Raw genomic sequence first — 24736 nt, forward strand, 5'->3', positions numbered from 1 at the left:
CCCAACATTCAGCTTGGAATAAGTGTCCCTTGCCCATAGTCTTATTTTACCTTTATTAACTTTTATTACATGAACTTTTAACCCGCTTGCTTGGCCTCCTTTCAGTCTCAATGGCCTCCCTAAACTTCTGGTGATGAAAATGACCAATCTTAGCAATGACCCAGGCTTCTTCAATGCAAATGTGATGTTTCATCTTTTCCGCATGTTTTGTCAAAGCTGAGGAGTGGGTTCTCCCATGTTTGATGTCGATTGCATGCTCTTGAATTATTTGATTAACTGAGCGGTTTGTTTCACCAATGTAGGGGTTCCCGCAAGAACATGGGATCATATAAACACCTTTCATATCCTTCGGGTCCACAAGGTCTTTTATAGATCTTAAGGAGAGTTGAATGGTGTTTAGGGGACTAAAGGTTGATGGAACCTTATGTTTCTTTAGGATCCTATCAATCCTGTCTATGCTCCCTTGGATATAAAGAAGATGAACCCTAAAATCTGATCCTTGGGGTATTTTTTAAACATAGGACCTTTGCTAGCTTTAAGGAAAGCTCTATGACCTTCACGCATAATATATACATTATTATTAAAGACATCAAGGAGATGCATCTTCCAATCATAGAAATGGTTTTCGTCATAAATCCACAGTGCACGAGTAGCTAAGGTGCTAAGAACACCCTATTTTTTAGCAGGTAAATGATGGGGCCTAGCATGAAGGCACTGCTCAATATGAGTTTTCTTCCAAAATACTTGGTAGGAGAAAGAACCATCATCATTCTTTGAAATAAGAGCGTCAAGGAAAGGCAAATTGCCATTGATTTCACACTCCATAGTAAACTTTATGGATTTGGACTAATCGTTGAGATGTTGGAAAAAGAGATCCAACTTTTCCCTACCATGAGGCCAAATAACATTATGTCAATTATTTAAATATCAACTTACATACATCTTAACTCTAGATTTATTTAAAATTAACATATTATTCTTTCTTTAATAGGTTATTTCTTTATATATTATTATTGGTATAATAATAAATAATATTACTTTTAGATGATTTTCATATCAATGATGAGAAATCTCATCTTTTGGAGGTTTTCATGAACAGTGGTTATAAAAAGTATCAAGGCCTGAAAGCCTTCCAAAAAGTGGAAAAAGGAGTGAGGGTTAATACTAACCCCAACAATCTTATTGCCACTACTCATCTTCCTTTTATTCAAGGAACTACCGCCAAGTTGGCTTGTATTCTTAAGAAGAACAATATCTATGCCACCGTCAAGCCACTTAACACTATTCGGTCTTCCGTTAGGTCTGTCAAATACTGGATTGACCCCTCTAACTCTAAAGGTGTTTACATGATCCCTTGTTCCTGTGGGAAGTCTTATATAGGTGAGATGCGTTGCTCTATTAAGCGTAGAATTTAGGAGCATGTTGCAGACATTAAGGTTAATTGATCTCCCTCTTTGGCTCTTGCTAGGCATTCTACAAATACTAACCATCACATTTGTATTGAAGATGCTTGTATCCTTGCTAAGTTCTCTCATTATCATCACACGAAGTTATGAAAAGCCATCCAGATAAAGAAGCGATTTGCCAACAATCTTAATAGGGATGATGGTTGGAGAATCAGTAGAAATTGAATCCCTGCCCTCTCTTCAAGTCATTCTTCTTCATGACTTTAATCTATCATTTATTTTTTCAAATTTTATTACTACTTATTTATTTGTATTCCCCTCTTTTTATTTTAACTTTTGATTAATTTAGTTTACTCTTTACTAATATCGCTATTAATTTATTTTCTATTAATAATATAATTTATTTATAACGGCCTTATCGGGCAAAACTTGGAGCTCTGGAGGGGAAATCGTAGAACGAGGGTTTGGACCAACAGGGGATTGTTGCTGGTAGTCATGGAGGGGTGAGGAGGGGGGAGTTCTACTCCCTCCTACAGCCATGTAGTGGCGAACAGAAGCAAGGAAGCGGGTTTGAATCACTTCAAAAAACCAATGGACGCAGAAATGGAGAGGTTCAAAACAGAAAAGCCGGAAAACATCAGTTCTCATGAGCAGGAAGAGAATCATGAGGAAGTTAGCGGAGAGAAGAGAACAGAAGGCAACAATCAAAGAACTGAACACAGGAGTGTGACAGAACTCTGCAAACCCAGGTCAGCCATTAAACCCTGGGTTGTTTTAAATAATCTGGCGCTACAGGATCACAGGGATCACATTGCGGCATACGCAATTATATGTAAATTTATGGGGATATGGCCAGCGGAGAAGGCTTTGCAGGTTTGGATAAGAAACCAATGGAAACATAACGGGGAAATAACCCTCCACCTTGGGTCTAGGGGTTTCTTCACAGTGGTGTTCACAAACCTAGAGGACAAAGACGGAGTGTTCAAAGGAGGACCATACTTTTTATGTTGCAGCTGGCCTCTACATGCGACCATGGGTGATGAATTTTGTCCCGGAACGAGAAACATTAACATCAGTACCGGTATGGATACGACTCTACTCCCTACCTTTATATTATTGGCTGCCTAAATCCTTAAAGGCCATAGGCAATAAATTAGGTCATTTTTTAAAAATATTAGAGGTGACTCTTCGAGGAAAACACCTCCTTTGCTCGCATATGTGTAGAAATGGACCTATCAGGAGCACTTCTGGATGAAATCATTCTAGAAGTTTATGATGAAGAATGGGTGCAAGCGGTGGACTATGAACATGTCCCATTCAGATGTCGTAAATGTCATGAACACGGGCACCTCATCAGAGATTTCCCTTTAAACAAACTGGAGGACAATATGAAAACCAACAAAGGCAAAGACCCCGAAGGCTTTACCAAGATGGGAGGCAAAGGGAAAGGAGGAAAAAAGTACCAAAGGAAAACTAGCGAGGATAAACACCCAAGTCATAACAGTTTCAAGATTTTAGAAGAAGAAGGTGGGAACAATGCGATGAACCAAGCATCAGAGGATAATCCTGCAGAGAAGGAAAAAGATGCTAGCATGGAGGATGTACCTGAGAACAGCAAACTAAAGGAAGATCTGCCAAGCATCATGGAACTTGGCAAGGACCATGAGATGACCCAAGTGAAGTTGGAACAGAGGACCATGAACTACAGGAGATTCTTGAGAGGGAGAATCTCGATCTAGAAAAGTTCTTGGCGCAGGGAACCACCAAAGGGGTTGATTCTCTACAACAGATCTTCCTTTGGAGATCTCAAGCAAAGGGTTCTGGAGTCAAAAGAAACCATGACAGCCAGGAAAATAGAGGGGTTAAAACGATGGAGGCAACATCAGGACACTCTTCCAAGAACCCAGGCAGGAAAAGAGGAAGGAAAAGACAGAATGAGCTGCTGACAGAGTGTGGGAAACTCATGATTAACTCAGGTAAGATGAAAGATCTTACTAGTTACTCATTTACAAATCTTTCATAATGAAGCTCACAACCTGGAACATTAGGGGTCTAGGAAGTAAAAGGAAACAAAGAAATCTTAGCAATAGAATAAAAGAAGAAAAACCAGACATGGTGTTTATCCAGGAAACAAAATGTTCAATAGATAAAATCAGAGAGATACATAGAAAATGGCTCATTAAGTATGAGTATCTAGAAGTTAAAGCAGACAACACGGCAGGCGGGATTCTCACACTCTGGAATCCCCAGAAACTTGGAATCCTGGATGCTTCTCAGAAACTTGGAATCTTGGATGCTGAAGCATCCAGGAACTACCTTTCAATGGTGATCCAACCTTTCAATGATAAGGAAATATATATGATCACAAATGTTTATGGTCCTCAAAAACTTGAAGACAAACTCAAACTTCTCACCTCACTGGAGGAGTTGAGAGAGAGACATCCTGTTATGCCCTGGATTCTGGGAGGGGATTTTAATATGATCAGATCTCTTACAGAAAAAAAGGCAGGACCAAAACACTAGGCAAAGACTCCATTGCCTTCCAGAACTTCCTAAACAACATGAGGCTAGTGGACACGGAGACAATAAATGGTACTTTCACTTGGAACAATAAGAGGGGAGGGGCTTCTCAAGTTGCCTCTAAACTAGATAGATTTATAATCTCGGAAGGACCTCCTTCTCACTAGCCCTGACTTAACCGCATCAATCCTTCCTTTTGGTGGCTCAGATCACTAGCCTATCCAACTTGAAGCTTCTTTTATAGGCACTCCGAGGAGCAGACCTTTCAGGTTTGAAAATGTCTGGCTCACTCACCCTGACTTCATTAGTAATATTGGTAAATGGTGGGTGGAAGATTTGCCCGTTCAAGGCACTAATATGTTCCTTCTACAACAGAGACTGAAACACATCAAACTCAAGCTTAAAGAATGGAACCAAAAGGAGTTTGGCAATACTTTCAAAGTTGAAAGAGAGGTTGAACAGAACTACAAGGGATCAATCAGATCCTTATCACAGATGGCTTTACCGAGGAAAGGAAAATGCAAGCTGATACTCTTCAATAGGAATGGGAAGATAGATGCCAGCAAGAGGAGATATTCTGGAGGCAAAAATCAAGAGTGCAATGGCTTAAAGAAGGGGACAGAAACACAAAGTTTTTTCACAAGTCAACCATGGATCACAAGTCACATAACAGGATTTCAAAACTCAGAGACACTCAAGGGAAAGAGCTCAACACCCACAAAGAAATGGAATGTGCTCTGGTACAACATTTCCAAAGCATAGCAGAGGAGCCTCTCGTAGACAGATCACAATTTATCAACAACTTCACAAAGTACATTCCAAAGCTTGTAACCAGGGAAGACAATTACAATCTTAACAGGCCAGTGACTGAAGAGGAAGTTACTGAAGTCATTAAAGAAATGCAAAATGGGAAAGCTCCAGGACCGGATGGGTTCAATGTTGACTTCTTCAAAGCATGCTGGGAAATAGTCAAACAAGATATCCTTGAAGTTGTGGAGGACTCGAGAAGATCCAAAACCATTTTGAGGGCGCTTAATACTTCTTTCATAGCTTTGATTCCAAAGGAGGAAAAAGCTATGACACCAGACAGATTTAGACCCATAGCTTTATGCAATGTGGTGTACAAAATTATTTCCAAAGTAATTGCAAACAGACTCAAGCCCCTACTTCCAACACTTATGTCTGAGGAGCAAACTGGTTATGTGGAAGGAAGGCAAATTCTAAACAACATCATTCAATCTCACGAGGTGGTTCATTCTCTTAAGGGCAATAAGCAAGCAGGGATGATCGTACAGCTTGACCTAGCGAAAGCTTATGACAAGCTCAACTAGTCGTACATCAGGGAAGTACTAATAGCGTATGGCTTCAACCACAACTGGATAACATGGGTAATGGCCCTTGTTACTACAGCTAATTTTTCAATCTTGCTTAATGGCTCTCCATCTAGAACCTTTAAGCCTTTGAGAGGCCTCTGACAAAGAGATCCACTCTCGCCTTTCCTCTTTATTCTCATGATGGAAGGATTAGGCAAAGCGATTAAATCTGCCAATATAGAAGGAAGAATCTAGGGTCTCAAACTCACCCCAAATGGGGATGCCTAGACTCATCAACAATTTGTGGATGACACTATGCTGCAGGGTACACCCACGGTCAAGGAAGCTAAAGTGTTCAAAAAAATCCTAAACGACTTTGCTATGGCCGCTTGTAAAGAGGTAAGCCTCACCAAATCAAAAATTTTCTTTTTTAATACTGACATTGCTATTCAGAGAAACCTCTCCAGAATTCTCAGCTTTCAAAGAGATTAGTTACCATCCAAATATATGGAAATACCTCTCACTGATAAACCTCTGAGCAAGGAAGTTTTGGAGCCAGTGACTAATAGACTGCAGGATAAAATCTGGAAATGGACAAGCAGGTCTTTGAATTTAGCAGGACGACTAGTGCTTACAAAGGCTATCCTGCAAACTATTCCCACTGATCCAGGTGGATGTTGGTGGCCACCCACCTATCCCATTTGGACCCCCACAACTGTCTCTTTCAGCTTTTTCAGTTTCCTAAATTGTATCACAATTTACTATTTTTAGCAGTTTTTCGGGTCCTGAACTTCCGGAGCCGTTTTAAGGCCCTAAACGACGTTTTTTTGGGAATCTAGGGAAACATGGGTCCATGGACCCATGTTGCCTCCCAAAGTGGTAGTACTCGGATAGATCTTTCTAACGAGCTATCGTACACGTCAAACGGAGATCGTATGCCAAAGTTACGACCCCGGGAAATTGATGTACCAATTTACCCAAACGGGGCCCACAATTTGGCGTTTCATCTTCTAGGGTTAGGTTTTGGGATGTGAAGGGTTTAACATTGTTTCTCAACAATAAATAGGCCTTCGAGCCTCATTGTAACACAGTTTTTGAACAGTTCAGAGGCATGTAGCCCCCACATCTCTTCTCAGAGATAAGCTACCATCGCCCTAGCTGGTTTATTTCCATTTCTGGTTGTAAGCATATTTCGGTATTTTCCATTAATGAAATGAAGTATTATTTCCGCTGCATCTCTGTATTTATGGTTATCGCATCTCTGTATTTATGGTTATCTCTGTAACCTATTGCGTTCCTGTTTAAGTCCGGATCAGTGGTATCAGAGCAGTCTGCTTTTTCTCTGTTTTTCTTCGCATGTCCCCAACGAGGTCAGGATATAAGGAGTTAGGGCTTGAACTGGTTGAACCTTTGCAAGACCAGCCTCGCAAATCCCGACGGCCTCCCATGGCGGATGAGAAGAAAGATGAGGGGGCAGGAGATCCTATCAAAATCTTGCTCGAAGAAGCGCTCGAGCGGCAAAGGAACGCGATGATGGATAGCTTTGCGCAGATTCTTCAGCGGCTACCCAGAGGCGACGCATCGGCTTCCAACAGCAACTCTAGAAATGCCACACCCTTCAAGGTACAAGTTAATTTTGAAATCCCCATATTCGAGGGTCAAATAGACGCAGATGTCGTAGATAAATGGTTAAATCTACTAGATGGGTATTTTTCTGTTCATGAATTTTCAAATCAGGAAAAGATTGTTTTTGCTCTTCTCAAAACAGCCCCCCACGTCAAGGACTGGTGGGAAACCTACTGCGAGCAGAAGGATGAAAGTACAGGCTCACTATTTTCAGCCGCACCCACTTGGAATGACTTCCGGGATGCCATCAAGGAGCAGTACTACCCTGTCGGAAACTATGAGGACAAATACATCAAATGGACCACACTGCGGCAGGGACGAGACCAAGATGTGCCGGAGTTCACAAACATTTTTCATACCCTTCGCACACAGTTGGGTATCAAAGATTTTGAGCTGCATCTGGTACTCAAATACCGTGGCTGCCTGCACAAATACATCCAGGAAGAGATGGTGTTCTTGAACATCTCCTCACTCGGCACAGCATACCAATATGCTGTCAAAATCGAGCAAAAGTTCAAACAGAAGAAGCGAGACTTTGGATCTGCAAATCCGAAGCCCAAAGGACAAAGCCAAGGCGGTGTGACCCAAGACAACCCATCGAAGCCGCAAGAAAATAACAATACCACGAAGCCGAAGAAGGACACAAGAAAGTGGTGTGAGTTCCAAAAGAGTCCCACTCATAACACAAGTGAGTGTCGGACCAAGCAGTCGCTGGTGGCCGAGTTGAAGGCTTCCAAATCAGATGCATGTTCTGACCCTGAGCCAGAACCCGACAAGGGGAATGGAAAAGGGAAGCATATCATTGATGCGGATCCCAGCGCCACTGTTGCCACCGCCAAGATCCAGAAAGATGAGCCCGAAAATCCAGAGGAAGGGGAGCGTCTTTTCCACTCACAGATGTGGGTGAAGGGTTCGCCGCTACAATTCATTGTCGACAGTGGCAGCCAAAAGAACCTCATTTCAACAGAGGTCGTGAAGCGGTTGGGCCTACCGGCTACACCGCACCCGCAGCCGTACAGTATCGGGTGGCTTCACGAAGGACGAGATCTGAAAGTTCGCCAGCAGTGCCGCCTTCCCTACAGCATCAAACCCTTCACAGACGAGGTATTGTGTGATGTTACACCTCTATATGTTTCTGATGTATTATTAGGCCAACCATACTTGTGGAGGCGACATGCTGTGTATGAGTCTAGGCCTCGTGCTGTCATTATTTCTTTGAATAATTCATTATACAGGATACCGGAGGTAGCCCCACCTACCGACACATCTTTGATCACTACCAAGAAAGGCAGCAAGCTCATCTCCCAGACTAGGAAATTCATATGTCTGGTTCACTCCCAAAGTAAGGGGAAGATCGTTGCTACATCCATGACCCCTGCAAAGGGTTCCTACACGTAGCAGCAATAGCAAAGGGATACGGTCATGACAGAACATAGGAACAACTTCTCCTCACCCACAAGGGTACCACATAAGTTTCAGGTGGGCAACAAAGTTTGGTTACATCTGCAGAAAGAACGCCTTACAAGAGCCCATCAGAAGCTCCGACCACTCCGACATGGTCCTTACACCAGCACCAAGGCTACGGGAAACAATGCTTTGAAGCACAACATTCCTCCATTCCTTCGCTTGCACCGAGTGTTCAATGTGGACCATCGTCGACCATACTTCCCACCATTTCTGGTCACAGCAGAGATTGCAGAACAGCTCACTAGAGACCCAGCTCAGCAGAAGCTTCCTCATCTCATGGAGGAACTCAATGCAATGGGGACCATTGCTTCCTAAGGGGGGAGAAATGATCCAGGTGGATGTTGGTGGCCACCCACCTATCCCATTTGGACCCCCACAACTGTCTCTTTCAGCTTTTTCAGTTTCCTAAATTGTATCACAATTTACTATTTTTAGCAGTTTTTCGGGTCCTAAACTTCCGGAGCCGTTTTGAGGCCCTAAACGACGTTTTTTTGGGAATCTGGGGCAACATTGGTCCATGGACTGATGTTGCCTACCAAAGTGGTAGTACTCGGATAGATCTTTCTAACGAGCTATCGTACACGTCAAACGGAGATCGTATGCCAAAGTTACGACCCCGGGAAATTGATGTACCAATTTACCCAAACGGGGCCCACAATTTGGCGTTTCATCTTCTAGGGTTAGGTTTTGGGATGTGAAGGGTTTTCCATTGTTTCTCAACAATAAATAGACCTTCGAGCCTCACTGTAACATAGTTTTTGAACAGTTCAGAGGCATGTAGCCACCACATCTCTTCTCAGAGATATGCTACCATCGCCCTAGCTGGTTTATTTCCATTTCTAGTTGTAAGCATATTTCGGTATTTTCCATTAATGAAATGAAGTATTATTTCCGCTGCATCTATGTATTTATGGTTATCGCATCTCTGTATTTATGGTTATCTCTGTAACCTATTGCGTTCCTGTTTAAGTCCGGATCACCCACCTTCATGTTTTTAGCTCTTCCTGCTCCTAAAGGAGTTTTACAACTCATCAGAAATACTCAAAGAGATTTTCTTTGGGGCAAAGGGGAAGAGAAAAAGAAATGGGCTTTGATAGCTTAGGATAAGCTCTACAAACCTAAGAACCATGGGGGTCTAGGACTTCATGACCCTGAAACCCTTAGCAAAGTCTTGGGGGCAAAACTTTGGTGGAGATGGCTAAACGAATCGACAACCCCATGGGCCAAGCTCTGGAAACAGAAGTATGCAAACAATTGGCAAGAAAGGGATCATATTCGAATGTCTTGGCACATCAAGGGCTCCCACATTTGGAACAGTGCTTGGGAGAACAGAACCATAGTTCAGAAGCACAGTTTCTGGGAGATCAGAGATGAAAACCTAGCATGGTTTTGGGAGGACAACTGGCAGCAGGAACCTAACCTGTGTAGAGAAGAACTAGCCAATCTTAAGAATGACACTGACATTAAAGGTTTACTCAGGGTAAGTGATTTCTGGGATCAAACAAGACACAAGGATAAATGGAGAACATGGAAGAACCTGGGATACAATGAAGAAACCCCTTTGAAGGCCCAAGCAAAAGCTCTTGCAGTCATCTTGGAACAAAGAAATATTTTAACATCTACATTGTCTGACCAACTAAGATGGGGAAGAAACAATGAGGGAAACTTCAATATCAAAGAAGCCAAAAGAATTGTCATTGGGCTTGACTTTCCAAACCTTGATAAGATATGGAAGGACCTATGGTAGAACTCGCACTGGATGAAAATTAAACTGTTCATGTGGTTGGTGCATCATAAAAAGATTCTGACTTGGGAAAATCTTCGAAAAAGAGGTCTAGTTGGTCCATCTAGATGCCAGTTGTGTGGTCTACAAGAAGAAACGATGGATCACCTACTCAACCTCTGCCCATTCACCTCTACCTTGTGGAATTGGGTAGCCTCAATCTTCAGGCAAACTGACAAGGACGCTTCTAGCATTACTGGCACTTTAAAGAATTGGTAGAAAGATTTCTCAGAAAATGAAACAGTCAACAAAGCCTGGACTCTGATTCCAGGTTTTTTGATCTGGGATGTCTGGAAAGAACGCAATAACAGGATTTTCAAGAACAGAATTGGCTCAACACAGAGCATCATAGCTCAGATTATAAGACAACTCAAAGAAACTGTAAGTACTTGTCTAAAGAAACCCCCTGAAAACCCTCCTCTAAACCAAGATGCACATATACTTTTGCAATTGGGTCTCCAGTTGTCGATCCCCCAGGGCATAATAAAGAGTGCAAGCTACACAACAGTGGGTAAGGAATTCTGGCAACCTCCTCCACCTGGTTTTCTGAAATTCAACATAGATGGAGCCTCTAAAGGAAACTGTGGAGTGGCTAGTTATGGCGAAGTCATAAGAGATGAGAAGGGATACATACAAATCATCTTTCATAGTCATTTGGGGAATGCCACTAATAATATGGCGGAACTCATGGCCTTAGAGAAATGCCTAGAAATCTTGATTGAGTCAGATTTACACAATGTTATTGTAGAAGCAGACTCTGAATTGATAATTAATTCGGTCAAGAAGATATGCAACGGTACAACACCAGAAAAAGTGTCAAAACACTGGTGGTTATTGCAGGTCTATCAACGTATACAATCCCACCTGAGAACCCTGAGAACACTCCAATTTGTTCACGTACGCAGAACAACCAACAGATTAGCAGATCGCTTGGCGAATGAAGGAGTGCTCTGTTCAAGAAGTAATAGAAGATATACTTGGGCATTGACACCCTCAGGGACTTTGCGTGAGGACTATCACAGATAGGCGACCATAGACAGGGAGTATTCTCAGAACATGTAAATTCAGCAGTCAGGGACTGATGAAAACAGTGGAGAATGGACCAAGCGCAAGGGGTAAACAACGGGCTAGTTGGCAGGCAGCTAACCATATATTGCCTTGAACTCCACCATCCTATGGATTTTGGGCGAAAAACCACACGGGGGTTAAATCTTCAAACGGACCCGAAAAACATTAGTGTGGTGATTTATGATACTCATCGGGTCCAAAAAATAAATTATTTCGTGGGCAAGTTACCGACCTGAAACCAGCTTTGGACTGTCGGATCTCCAAGGATGGGATCGCATGGTGTTCGGGGTGAAAAGATGATCGATGGCTATTCCTCAAGCGGACCCAAAAAAATTTTAGAGAGGTGGTTTTGTTTCTCTTCGGGTCCGTAAGTTAAAGTTTCAAGTGGGCAAGTTGATGGCCCGAAATGTGCTATTGACCGCGGATCTCAGAAGGAAGGACTGCACGATGTTGGGTTGTAAAGACGATTAAAGGTTAAGGAATGGTGGAAGAAATAGATGTCGACCGTCCGATTGACAGAGCAACAGATCAACGTTCATCGCACGGTGAAAGAGCGCAGATGATAACACAACGAAGAGGTGGTTTCTCAAAACCTTAAGTGGGATTTCGGGCGGAGGAAGGATGGTAAGTGGTTTGGAAGGGTAGTCGCCTGATTCCACTAACTGAGCGACACGTAGCAACAGAGGAAAATAAAAAACAGCTTTTCGGGCAGGTTTTCTCCGTGCTGTTTGTTGATCCGAAATCGTTGTGGACCGTCGGATCTACTAAGCACAGATCAATGACGAAGGAATGTCATGCAGTTTGATTGAGCGGGAAAAGATATTGACCATTGGATCGTGGAAAGAAATGGATGGTGGAGATCAGTTTAATCTGCGATCGGAGGAAGGTTAAGTGAAGGTGCGATGGAATACTATTAAGCGATGCGCCGATAGCAATGGAGCGGACCTGATGAAGTTATTAACGCGTGTGAATTCTTTTTGAAGTCCGGCAAAAACCAAGGAAAAGGGCGAAAAGGTAAATTATTGTGTGTTTGTGGTTATTTCTATTATAAACGGATTATAATAGAAATATAACGTGATTAGAAGGTTTATGTGATAAGCAAAATTTTTGACATCAAGAGCTTAAGGGTTCGTGTGCGCTGGTTATCCAGAGCGCCACTCTGAGGACGGTTAGATAGACAGGGCAGTTTCTGTGTACTCTCTAGTGGACAGATTGTTTTGACAACAGTCTTGATGTAGTTTTGATTAGTCAACCCAATTGTCTGTTGAGTGGTTCACAGAGCTGGTGTTGTTGTTGTACAATATGTATTTTCTCTTGACTAATGGAAGGTTCCACTCTTACTTGATCAAAAAATATATATATATATATATATATATAATTATTAATATCTATATCTCATTTGACTTTTATTATTTATAATAATTTTTAATATACATTTAATCCTAATTTTATTATCTTTATTATTTTTATTTAATCTAAAATAATAATATTTTATTATTATCTAATTATATTATACCTATTTATAATCAGGTATAATCAATAGATTATATGGTTAGAATATTATTATTTTTTATTAATATATAATTATATCAAACTATTTTGGATTTCGATATTGTTATCGTGCATGTGAAAAATCATAAATTTTAATAAAACATCTGAGATCTTTGTTAACTTTTTAATATACTAAATTTTAATATTTAACAACGATCTCCATTTAAATTTAATAACTTTACATTGAATATACAATAAATCTATGTTTAATTATAAAATATTTAATAATATATTATATACTTGATAAAGAGTTGTCGACTTGGTTCATTGGTTCTCATATCGTTTTTTTTCAATTTCTTATACTTCCGTTCTCAACTTATGCCATCGATGAACTTTTTATTGATATATTTGAAATATAAAAATTGATTTAAAAATAAAGTAGTTTTTTATTTTTGTTTTGTTTTTTTCCCGAGTGGAAAAACTAAAGTCAAATCCATAGTTAAAAAATAAAGTTAGAGGTGTTATAATTTTTCTTAAATATATGTAAATAAATAAAGTTATAATTTTTTTTAAATATATGTAAATAATTAAATAAGTATAATGTTTTTGTGAGTTATAATATTTGTTATCTATAATATTTTAAGTTTTTTCTTTATATGTTTAAATTATATTTCACCAAAATTTAATTGAAATTTGTTTAAAGTTATAAATTTCAATTATGCATTTTGCATAATCTAAATTTTTTTAAGGGTTTTTCAAAATATTTAATCAATTTATATAATAAAAACATACACTTTAAATAAGCAAAGTTCATAATCTAGTTTCTAATTGTATCATAAGATTCCTACCCACAAAAAATCAAAACATAAAATAATTAGATAATGACATCTAATTATTTAATTTAAAAAAATTAGAATATTAACAAATATGTATAATCTTTTCTTTTTTAATTTAAAATATTTAGAATATTAACAAATATGTATAATATTTAATTATAATTACAAATGATCATTGTATCTTTATTAAATGGTAATAATTTTCTAAAAAGTTACCTGTTTAATTCAAAATAATAAAATAACCACAACTTCATATGTTTAACCATTAAAATCTTACATAAAAATAACCCCTTAATAAATAAAATATTTTATATACAATTTTATGATTGTGGTGTATCATAAAACCAAATTAATAATAAAAAATGTGTTTTATATTCAATTTTAAAATTTAATAATTAATTATGTCTTTAATTGTTATGAATATTCTTTTAGAATATTCATGAGGTGTAAATTAGTTGATTTATTTGGAGTAGGTCTTGTGTGACCTTGATACCTAATACATAATAGCTAGTCCCTATAACTTAGTTTAAATATAACTAAATATTCTACCTTGTTCACTCATACTTAATAAATTCGATGATATAGTCAACTATAAGACAAATTCTCTAGTTCATACATTTCAAAGTATGCAGCCTTGTTTTATTATGGATTTCAACTTTTTCCTTTTACTTTTCATTATAATTATATATTTATTACTAATTATGTGTACCCTTATTTATATAAACTATTATTTAGTGGTTATATAAATATGTATTTATTTATATATATATTTATGCATAATAAAATATTATTATATTAATATCCCATCATTATTTATTTATTAAGAGTTTTATTAAATTTATTATTTTCTTAACGATTATATTTTTTTGACTTTTTTTAATTTATTAGCTTCCTAACATTTATTTTTTGACTTTATTAAATTTATTCTTTTTTATAACAATAATGTTTTTTGACTTAGACTTCTTCCTTTTTTTAAACCATGTTGGATCATATTCTCATCATCTAATTTAATCATCTTGATGATAAACCACATTAGATGGATCTAAAAGACAATTGCATCTCAAGAGATTTGATCCCTTAAGGGGAAGGAGGCAGACAGTGAGAGCAGGAAAAAATATAAAAATCTGATAAAAGAAAAAGAAAAAAAAAATTATGTGACTTCAAGAAGAAATGAATTAATCTCTTTGGGAAAGCACAACCCCAAAGGATTTTGGCGGGAACTACAACAAAAGAGAAAGCAAATAGATATTAATATCTCAGGCACTCATTGGTTGAATATGCAAAGTATCTCTATGAGAGAAATCAAGAGAAAAGTAGCCTCCCCACAATCAGCTATACAACTGTGTTATTTTCAGTGGAGGATGTCAAGCGTAGTATAAAAAATTTAGTGAGTGGTAAAGCCCAAGACATTGATGGGTTACAAGCAGAATTATTAAAATGGGGTGTTGAGATCTTAGCCCCAACCATCAAAAGGATATTCAACAACATCACACAAGGAAAATTTCCAGTTGAATGGACAATAAGTTTTGCTATCCCTCTTTACAAAAGTGGAGACATCAATAATCCCTCTAATTATCATACTATTATGGTCAATCCTCTTCTTGGAAAATTGTTTGGGGACATGATGGAGTGTAGAATCAGTAGTTGGGCAGAAAAAGAGGGTAAAAGAGAAAAAGGGCAGGTTGGTTTTAGGCCAAAGTACTCTACAATTGATCATTGCATCACTCTTAGGCACTTCATCGAAATGTATGGGAAATTCAAGGTGGGGAAGGCTTTTGTTGCTTTGTTGATTTCAAAAGAGATTTTGACACTGTTCCTAGGGATAATCTTTGAAGAAGAATGGAAGAGCTTGAAATCCCAAATGAATATAGAACTGTTGTCCATAAACTGCATGAGAAAGTTAGTGCTAAAATCAGAATTAAAGAAGTCTTTTCGGAATGTTTTGGTAGTGACATTGGGGTCAAGCGGTGGTGTCCCCTCTCCCCCACTCTATTTGGTTTATATATTGATAAGCTAGAAGAATGGCTAAACAAAACCAGTGGAGATTCAACTAACAGGGTATGTGGTAAAGCTAATTTTGTATGCTGACGATCTTATCTTAATTGCAAAATTTGCCCATGGTTTGAGGGAGAATTTGAAGGCCTTAGAGCTCTTCTATCAGGAGGTTGGGATGCAAGTAAATACTAGCCAAATCAAATTCATTATCTTCACTTTGAAATAGAAAAAGCAACATGTTAGCTTCATATTTGAGGAAAAAACTCTGTAGATAGTGGAAGAGTAAAAGTACCTAGGAATTCTTTTTCACAACAGGCTCAGTTGGGAGACATGCATAACTAAAAGGATCCAAGGGGGTTGGAGATCTTCTTACCTTCTTCAGAACAGATGCAGTAAAGCATAAATATAGGACTGGAGAACAAAGAAAACTCTTTTTGGAGTGTTGGTTACCTTGGTTGTCCTATATGGATGTGAAGTTTGGGGGAGCAGCATGTCAAATCACAAGTGGAGACAGCTAGAAAGAATTCAAAAGCACTTAATCATTAGTAACCTCAAAGTCAATTCAACGGTCCCATATGAGATCCTGCTAGCTGAGGCTGGAATGTTCCCGATGGAGGCTTCAACAATCATTTGTTTATTAAGTTATCTAAAAAAGGTGGAAAGAATGGAGGCACATCGTTGGCCCAAGATGATTGCCGCAGAGGAGCTAAAGCGTAGGAAGAAAACTTGGAGGAAGCAAAATGACAAATGGATGAGAAAATGGGGAATTAATTGGCAATATTGTCCTAATTCTAAAGAGGAGATAAAAAATTGGGTGTTTGAAAAATTCAGGACTGCCATGTGGGAAAAACAGGTTGGCATAAAAAAAGTGATATATGTCAAAAACTTCAACCCATCACAATTGCATGAAGAAAAGACTTATTTGAGTGCCCCAATCAAGGGTAAGGCCAAAATTTTAATAGCACAGCTGAGGACCGGATCTCACCATCTTAGGTGCGAAATAGGTAGATGGATAATCCCCAAGGAAGAGTGGGAAGAAATAATTTGTATCTTTTGTAGGACAGGAGCGGTTGAAACTAAGTGGCACTTCATCATGGAATGTCTGGCTTGTGAGGACATTCATAATCAATTTTAAAGTTTTCTAAAGGTGGATAGTTTGAGCACATTGTTTGAGGAAGAAAGGCTTCACAAAACTCTGAATTTCTTGATCGAAATTCAAAACAAAAGGGTTGTGCTAGAGGGAAACTTGAGAGTGTGATGTTTTGTCTGATGTGGACTTTATGTCCCTTAGACTGTTGGGTCTCATGGACGTCATTAAAATATATCTAATATAATCTCGATGCTTGGTAGATCCGGAGTTAAGATGAATCTAGACTAGTTTAATTCTCCCTTTAAATAGACTATATTCCACATGAATACCATGGGTTGTCATAAACCTAAAGCTCAAAAACCACCGATAACTTGACCAAGTCAAGTTTACCTTAACTACCCAACAAAAATTAATAAAAATAATAATAACATAGAATTTTTATTTTAAGGTAGGGTTATTTTTATTTTTATTTTTATTTTTATTTCAAGTTTACCTTAACTACCCAACAAAAATTGATGAAAAAATAATAACATAGAATGTTTATTTTAACATAGGGTTATTTTATTTTATTTTAACCGAGTCAAAATGTTTACAGGACATGACAGTACAAAATCTCTTGTATACTAGGTTGGATAGCACCTCCCGGAGCAATTATTCTACTCACAAAAGTCTTCATTCACATAATATTGATTATTCCAATATATTATAATAATATACATCTCCATTATAAATAGTATTATATTAGACCTTATATATATTATTGATTGCATAGAGTGGCAATTATCAATCATTTGGATGGAGGGGGGAGAGAGAAGGGGAGAGTGAGGGAGATAGTGACAGAGTTGTGTTTAATTTTTTAGCTATGGTTAGTTTTCATAATTAATAATTTAGCCCTTGAATTATGTAAGACATGTTCTTCATGTCATTTTAGTCCTTGAAATACATATAATGATTAATATAAAACATGTTCTTCAAGTCAGATTCAAAAGAGAGAAAATTTTGAATTTCTAATATTGAATTTTTGGCTCCAAAACATAAAGTCGGCCCTCCAAGAAGTCAGTTCGGCTTGCCCCTATGGTCACACCCATTCGGTTCACTAGAAGACTATATAAAGGTTTCATCCTCCTCCATAAACAAACAATTTAGATCACCTGAGGTAGAAAGATAGGGTGGATCTGAGACAAAACATAGGAGAAATATGATGCAGAGAGAAAGGATGAATTTGAGGCAAAGAGAAAGGACAAATCTGAGGCAAAGAATGAATGAATCTATGGCAGAGTTTCTGGACTTATTTGGGCAACAAAATTGAGTTTTCCTAGGTGAAGAAGAAGGTCAAAATTCAACCCTAAAAAGCAAACAAGGCTAAATTTGTTGCACAACAGATTGACTTGTCTAGTGGGCAATTTGACCAAGTGTGACTAGGGTTGTCAATTTGACTTTATGTTTGACTTAGATGTATCTTTGTTGACTTGAATAATTTCTCTAAGGAAAAGGTTGTTGGGTTTTTCCCCCAAGTGGGTTTTCCTAAGGTAAATACTTGTGTTTCTTGTTTGGTTGTCTCTTTATGATCCTACTGTCAATTTTGTTCTACTATTGAAGATCTTCTATGTAATTTATTTATGATGAATTTGAATGCAAGAAAATATTAACGTAAGAAATCATAAGAAGCAATTATCAATTAGAAGATCATATGAAAAATCAACAAGTTGGAGGGAGAGGAGAGAGAGGGAGAGACAGAGACAGCGAGAGGTGGGAGAGAAAGGGTGAGAGGAGTTGAGAGAGATATGGAGTTGGAGGGGAAGAGAGAGGTGGGGAAGAATAAAGACATATAGAAAGAAAGGTGGAGAGAGAGAGGGAGTGACAAGGGAGAGAGGGGAGCATGAAGGAATATAGAGAGAGAAGGGGAGAGAAGGGGGAGAGAGAGAGAGAGAGGGATGTATATATATATATATGGAAAGAGAGAGAGTATGTTTGGGGGTTGAGATAGAGAGACAAAGAAGGAGATATGGATGGAGATAGAGATATAAATGGAGGGGGCAGAGAGGGAAGAAGAGAGAGATGAGGAGAGGGAGGGAGAGAGAGATAGATATATATGGAGAGAGTGTGTGTGTGTGTTTGAGGGGTGAGGTAGAGAGACAAATAAGGAGAGATTGTGGGAGGTATAGACATAGATGGTAGGGGAAGCGAGGGAAGAAGAGAGAGAGAGAGAGAGAGAGAGAGAGAGAGAGAGAGAGAGAGAGAGAGAGAGAGAGAGAGAGATGGGGGAGAGAGGGAGGGGAAGAGAGAGAGAGAGATGGGGGGGGGGGGGGGGCGGAGAGGGAGCAGAGAGAGAGAAGGCGGTAGGGAGGGAGGGAGATAGACATAGAGTTGGAGAGGGAGAGAGAGGTGTTGATTAGAAAGAAGTTGTTATACCTCTCTCAACCAACCCCTCGAATCTCATAGGGAAAGTGAGATAATGGGACAGGTTACCAGTAGTTTAATTCCCCGAAGGTTAATGAGAGTTTAAGGAGAATTTACAAGTGTTTATGGTAAGCACAAAATTATATACAAAAAAATATAAAAACGACAAATAAATTTGAAATAAATAGGCACAAAATTGCAGAAAAGGTAGCAAAATGCTATACAAAATAAACAAAGGGTACAACAATAACATCAAATTAAATAAAAATTTGATTTGAGTTAGCAGCAAACTAATCAATAATTTAAAGTCTTGCAACCTTAAATATTGTAGAGCATAAGTTGCAATTTTATTTTATAAAAATTAGAGAACAAATTGTTGATAAATACACAAAATCTAAGAGATATATGCACAAGAAATAGAGCAAAAAAAAAAGAAAGTTGATTTTATTAAAAAATTTGAGTACAACATATCAAACTGGGGATTTTTGTGAGAATCCTTGACCAGACTTAATTATGGAATACTTGTAACATAATAGCAATCATATACAAATATTCTGGAAAGTAATAAATGATAAGGCAGCTTAAAAAAATCCTCCAAGCAATCTAATATAATTATGAACAACTTGTTTTCTTTGCAAAATATATGGCTATTAGCACTGGTTAAATTTTAGCAACCTTCTAATCAACAAAGGAGTTGTAGAAAATTCAAGATACCTAAAAAATACTCAAAAGGATTGAGTGAAGTTGGGTACGACCTTATCTCCCCTTTGAAGAAAGTTTGCTACCACCATTAGATCAACTTATTTTACTCATAGAAAATGTAAAAAGAGGAAATAATGACAACATAAAATTGTTTACTACATATTGCTCCTCACAATGTTCTCTCCCTCCCCTTCATAAACTTCAAACCCTTTTAAGGGCCTTCAATACAGTTGGGAAGTTCAACTTCCTAGGTAGTTATTTTATTTTATTTCTAATCATGATGACTTGAAAGTGGGAAGAGTTTTCTAAAGGGAGGGGGGAGGTGTTAAATAATAGCTAACTTTTCATTATTATTATATTTATATTTTAGTAGGTGGGGCCCTCCTATTGTCATTTCACTTCCCGACAATGCTTATTTCTCAAAATAAATATTCTAAAATAATCATAGCCCATGTGTGAATATGTCTAAAAGCCATATCGAATAATGTTCATGTAAATCAATAGATATCCATGTAGCAAAAACTAAAACATGTAAGCATGCATCAAATTGTAACCATAGTGGTAAACAATAAACATTGCCACCTTGTTCCCCCCATCATGTAAATCCCCTTGTATCTCCGAGTACCATATATAATTCATCTATAAAGTATCAGGACAAAACATGCACCCATATTTTCAAAATATATGTGCCACTTGTCATTAAAAATGCGTAAAATGTAGCGTTGTCCAAGCAGATATATATGATGTTCGTAAGACTATTCATGTAATACCATCATATCATATGACAAAATTGTGACAGAGTGTTGAAATAAGTACGTTGCAACTAAAATATATATTGAAATGTAATGTTGTTGGTAGAAAAAATTGAAAACTGAAGCCTATGCTCATAAATATTATATTTGAAAATAACAAGTAACTATTTCTAAAAACCATGCTTGCTCTGAGAGGCAACCATTCCTTTTACCATACTCTTAGCTTGTTGCTCCTGCTCGTCATGGTGGGCGTGAGAAGTGACAGAGTGTGAGGAGCCATGGGATGAGTCAAATTTAGTGACTTGGGCTTTTTGTTTTCCTTGGCTGATTGTTGGTTGAGGAGATTGAATGGCAGGTCAGGATGACTAAGCTGCTAACTGAGTGGCAGGGATGGCGTGTAAAGTGGTAAACTATAAATGTTGTGATGCTTGAATTAAAGGCAGTGGTGGAGGAGGAGGTAGAGAAGTTGTGGACCACCCCTAGATAGGTTGCATCATGTTTTCCCAACCATCATTAGTGGTAATGACCATTTGCATTGATACATGTGGGGATACAAGGATGTCAATGCTTGGTCGATCATGAATGGAAGGTTGAGGGTTCTATAAGATAGGTTGGCCAGTGAAGTTAACAACTTCAGCTTGTAGTAATTGTCTCAATTCTTCATAATCCCCATCAAAATGGGCTGAAATTCTTGGTCTCTTATTTCTCCTTATCGCAAGGTCCCTTCCTCTGTTACCTCTGCCATGACTGTGACGACTGAAGAAACTCATATTGTTCAAATGAGACTGTGACGACTGAAGAAACTCATATTGTTCAAATGAATTTATCATATTATATGAGTAAGCAAAGAAACAATACGTAAATTTTGCTTTTACTAATGCATGAGTGAAAAATAAAATACATAGGGAAATATGCTTGCAGGGAGGGGCATGGACTCATGTGTGCATTTACAAATACTATCAGGATGGAGTATTGGACAACATATACGGCACAGATATGTTCAGGTGTAAAAAGATGTATGTGCATAACAATATAAATTTATTGTGAGTGTTCTGAGCATTTCATCTTTTGTGCATCATAAGTGAAATGTGGCTCACAAACAAAAAGATTTTTTGGCAACGAAATCCAAATCAATTTATAGGGCCAAATAGTATTACAGTGTGTTATAAAGGTGTTTTTTTATTTATCAACCATCATTAGAAGGGCAACTTGTATTGACATGATGATAAGGGTGGAAAAAAATTATAATTCAAAGCAAGGACTAAGCGAGACATATCATTGGACAACGTGAGAAATGGTATTTGATTTATTGTTATGCAGGTTGCTAGAGAAAACTGAACATACTATGACACATTCAAGGGCATCGCCGTGGGGCCTTGGGTTAGCCATACTGCTTGATCATAAAAACTATAAGCCAAGCAAAAGAAAGGAATAATATTTCTTCTTCAAAATCCACTGAGCAACACTTAGGACTAATAATATAGTTGAATATCCTCAAGCTTGGTAAATGGAACATATTATATGTATTGTGTGTGAGATATGTTAGCAAATTTGTTACGAAGTATATTGAGGGTGATGCATGATACAATATATGCAACAATACAAGAAGTGAAACCCTTATGATATTTGTTTAAAGGTAAGACATTGTGATTGATGAGAGTAGTATAACAAAAATATAAATTGTGAAGACTGCATGAAGCATGACGTTAACGAGCCTTGGTTTACGCAAATTGACGTTATGGTAAACTATGGTTATGGTTATGTGAAAGAAAGAATACCCAAACGAAATAGATATGATTCTGTGACATAAAACCTTTATCGAGACAAGAGTTTGAGAGATGACAAGAGATGGAACGGTAGTAATGTTTTGATGTCAAACGCGAGTAAGGAGAGCGTTACAAGTTTTTAGATTTACAAGTTACATGTTAACTCATATTAACCATATGCTCTTTAACAGTGATCTCAAAAATCAATGACTATCATAATGTAAGAGAAAAAATAACAGAACTCGTGGTATTCACAGTTCATATTTTCAAACTGGTAATGCACACAAAGCCCAATTTAAATGTATAAAGCAAGGGAAAAAATGAGTAACTTCACATAATTTCAAATTAACTAAGTCATTGATTTCTTGTTTGCATGTTGAGTTCACTAAAAGAGAAACATACCTGAACCAGTATTTTATTATGATGGTGATTCGGTTGTGATAGTTCCAACCCTCTGGATCTTGGCTCTGATTCTAGACTGTATGTCCTCCAACTGCTCACGGGAATTCTCAAAGAAAAACTAACAACAAACTTGGTTGATTATTGAGGGAAAGTTCAATAATTCTCGAAGTGATGGTGTGGATATCAGAGCAACATCTTCGTCACAATTATGGGAAGTACTAGCTTAGTTAATGCCTGGCCAAAACGGATCGGCATGGTTGCAAGTATATGAATTTCATGTGTCATCCCAAAGCATTCTTAATAGTAGTTCTACATAGGAATACTCAGAGTCTTCATAATGCCACATTGGCAGACTTCACACGATGAATCACCCTTCTTTCTTGTATATCTATCTCATAAATAATTCGTGTTTTATTTATTAACTTCGTTGCCCATAGCATAGCGCTGACAAAGAGAGTGAAAACCCAACACGTAAGTAACATACATTGAAAAAATAAGGGTAGGCCATGGAAAAAATAAAATACATAAGGATATAACTTGTTCTCTATATTGTCATCGCTATCGCTAGACTTCACATTTTGACCCTGCCATATTTATCTTGATCACCACCTTTAATATTTTCATTGGGTTGGGATTTTAGAATGATTTAAAGACAAGCTAAAGGATTCATAAAACTTTGCATATTATATACCTTATAATCAAACTTTGAATGTAATATAATCCTCATGCACAAGCTTCCCTTTCTTGTTAGTACATTTTTAATGACCATATCACCTTGTTTAAATATCCATCTGCACCTTTTGAATATCTTTGCAATGGGTTGTGTTTCACATTAATTGTATTCATGATTGAATTCAAGATGCATACTTCTTCATTTAGATCCAAAATTACTGATAACTTTCACACATTTCCCTTGATAAAAGCTACATGCAATGGCAACTTCTTATAACACTGACTTAGATAGGTTGCCACCTACTAGTATTTTTGTTTTCATTTTCTTAAGCATTTGAGATTTAGTTTTACTTGTTCGGGAGAGAAATTTGAATAGGGTGAATCGCAAGGATTTGCGAAATTGTTAAATGACGTGTGTCAACAAGAGGGGAGAAGAAATAGATACACAAAGATCAATACATATATTATATAGTATTGAATATTATTAAACACAGAGGAAGAGGAAGCGAGGATTTTACAAAAGGTAAAATAAGTTTGATTTTAAAAGCCATAAATATTTTGATTTTTCACTTAAATAGATGGATTGGTTTCAGTGTAAACACAACAAATTATTGAGGATGTGCATTGGTTTCTGTGTTAAAATAATTCAACCATAAATAAAATACTTGAATTTTAATCTTAAATAAAATGTTCACTTACTTGAAATGTTTTCTTCTTGAATGATACAAATTTATGAAGGAATGAAATTAAATATAGATATAAACATAAACACAAAGATACAACGAAAACATAACTTCAATTCATTAATAACAAAGTATTCAAAATTGTTTACATGCAAAATGGAAATAAACTAGCTCAGGTGATGATAGCTTATCTCTGAGAAGAGATGTGGCGGCTACATACCTTATGAACTGCATTACAATGAAGCTCGAAGGCCTGCTTATTATTTAGAAACAATGGAAAACCCTAAACATACAAAAACCTAACCCTAGGAGATGAAGCACCAAAAGTTTGTGGGCCCCGTGGGGTAAATTAGTACATCAACTTCCCAGGGTTGTAACTTTGGCATACGATCTTCGTTTGATGCATACAATAACTCGTTAGAAAGATCTACTCAAGGACTACAACTTCTAATTGCAATCTCCCAATATAAATACTGAGTTTGTTCGTTTTCCATTAAAAAAAAAATCGTTTAGGGCCTTAAAACAACGTTGAAAGTTCAGGACCTGGAAAACTACCAAAAATAGTAAATTGTGCTACAATTAAGGAAACTAAAATAAACTATGGTGAGATTCCAAGTGGAATAGGCAGGTGGTCACCAATATCCACTTAGATCATTGAAACTGTAAACTATTTGTAATTGACTACATTCTTATTATTCCCATTTTCCATCATTCAACATTATTAGTCACTTTGCATTCAAATGAGGTGATAGAAAACAACTACC

At 37.5% G+C, this 24736-nt stretch overlaps 1 protein-coding gene across 1 annotated transcript in view; it reads left to right on the top strand.

Annotated features, from left to right (window-relative positions):
- Positions 1-2009: 2009 nt before the first annotated feature.
- Positions 2010-24736, top strand: part of LOC149193723 (uncharacterized) — a 53956-nt gene continuing 31229 nt past the window's right edge. The window contains exon 1 of the mRNA XM_089407414.1: positions 2010-2279. Within this exon, the coding sequence (XP_089263540.1) occupies positions 2010-2279 (270 nt within the window). The remainder of the gene's footprint in view (positions 2280-24736) is intronic.

Source organism: Pinus tabuliformis, chromosome 2_2 (assembly GCF_031772625.1).
Source record: "Pinus tabuliformis cultivar Carrire ecotype Pingquan chromosome 2_2, CPIR1, whole genome shotgun sequence".
NCBI classification, from domain to species: Eukaryota; Viridiplantae; Streptophyta; class Pinopsida; order Pinales; family Pinaceae; genus Pinus; species Pinus tabuliformis.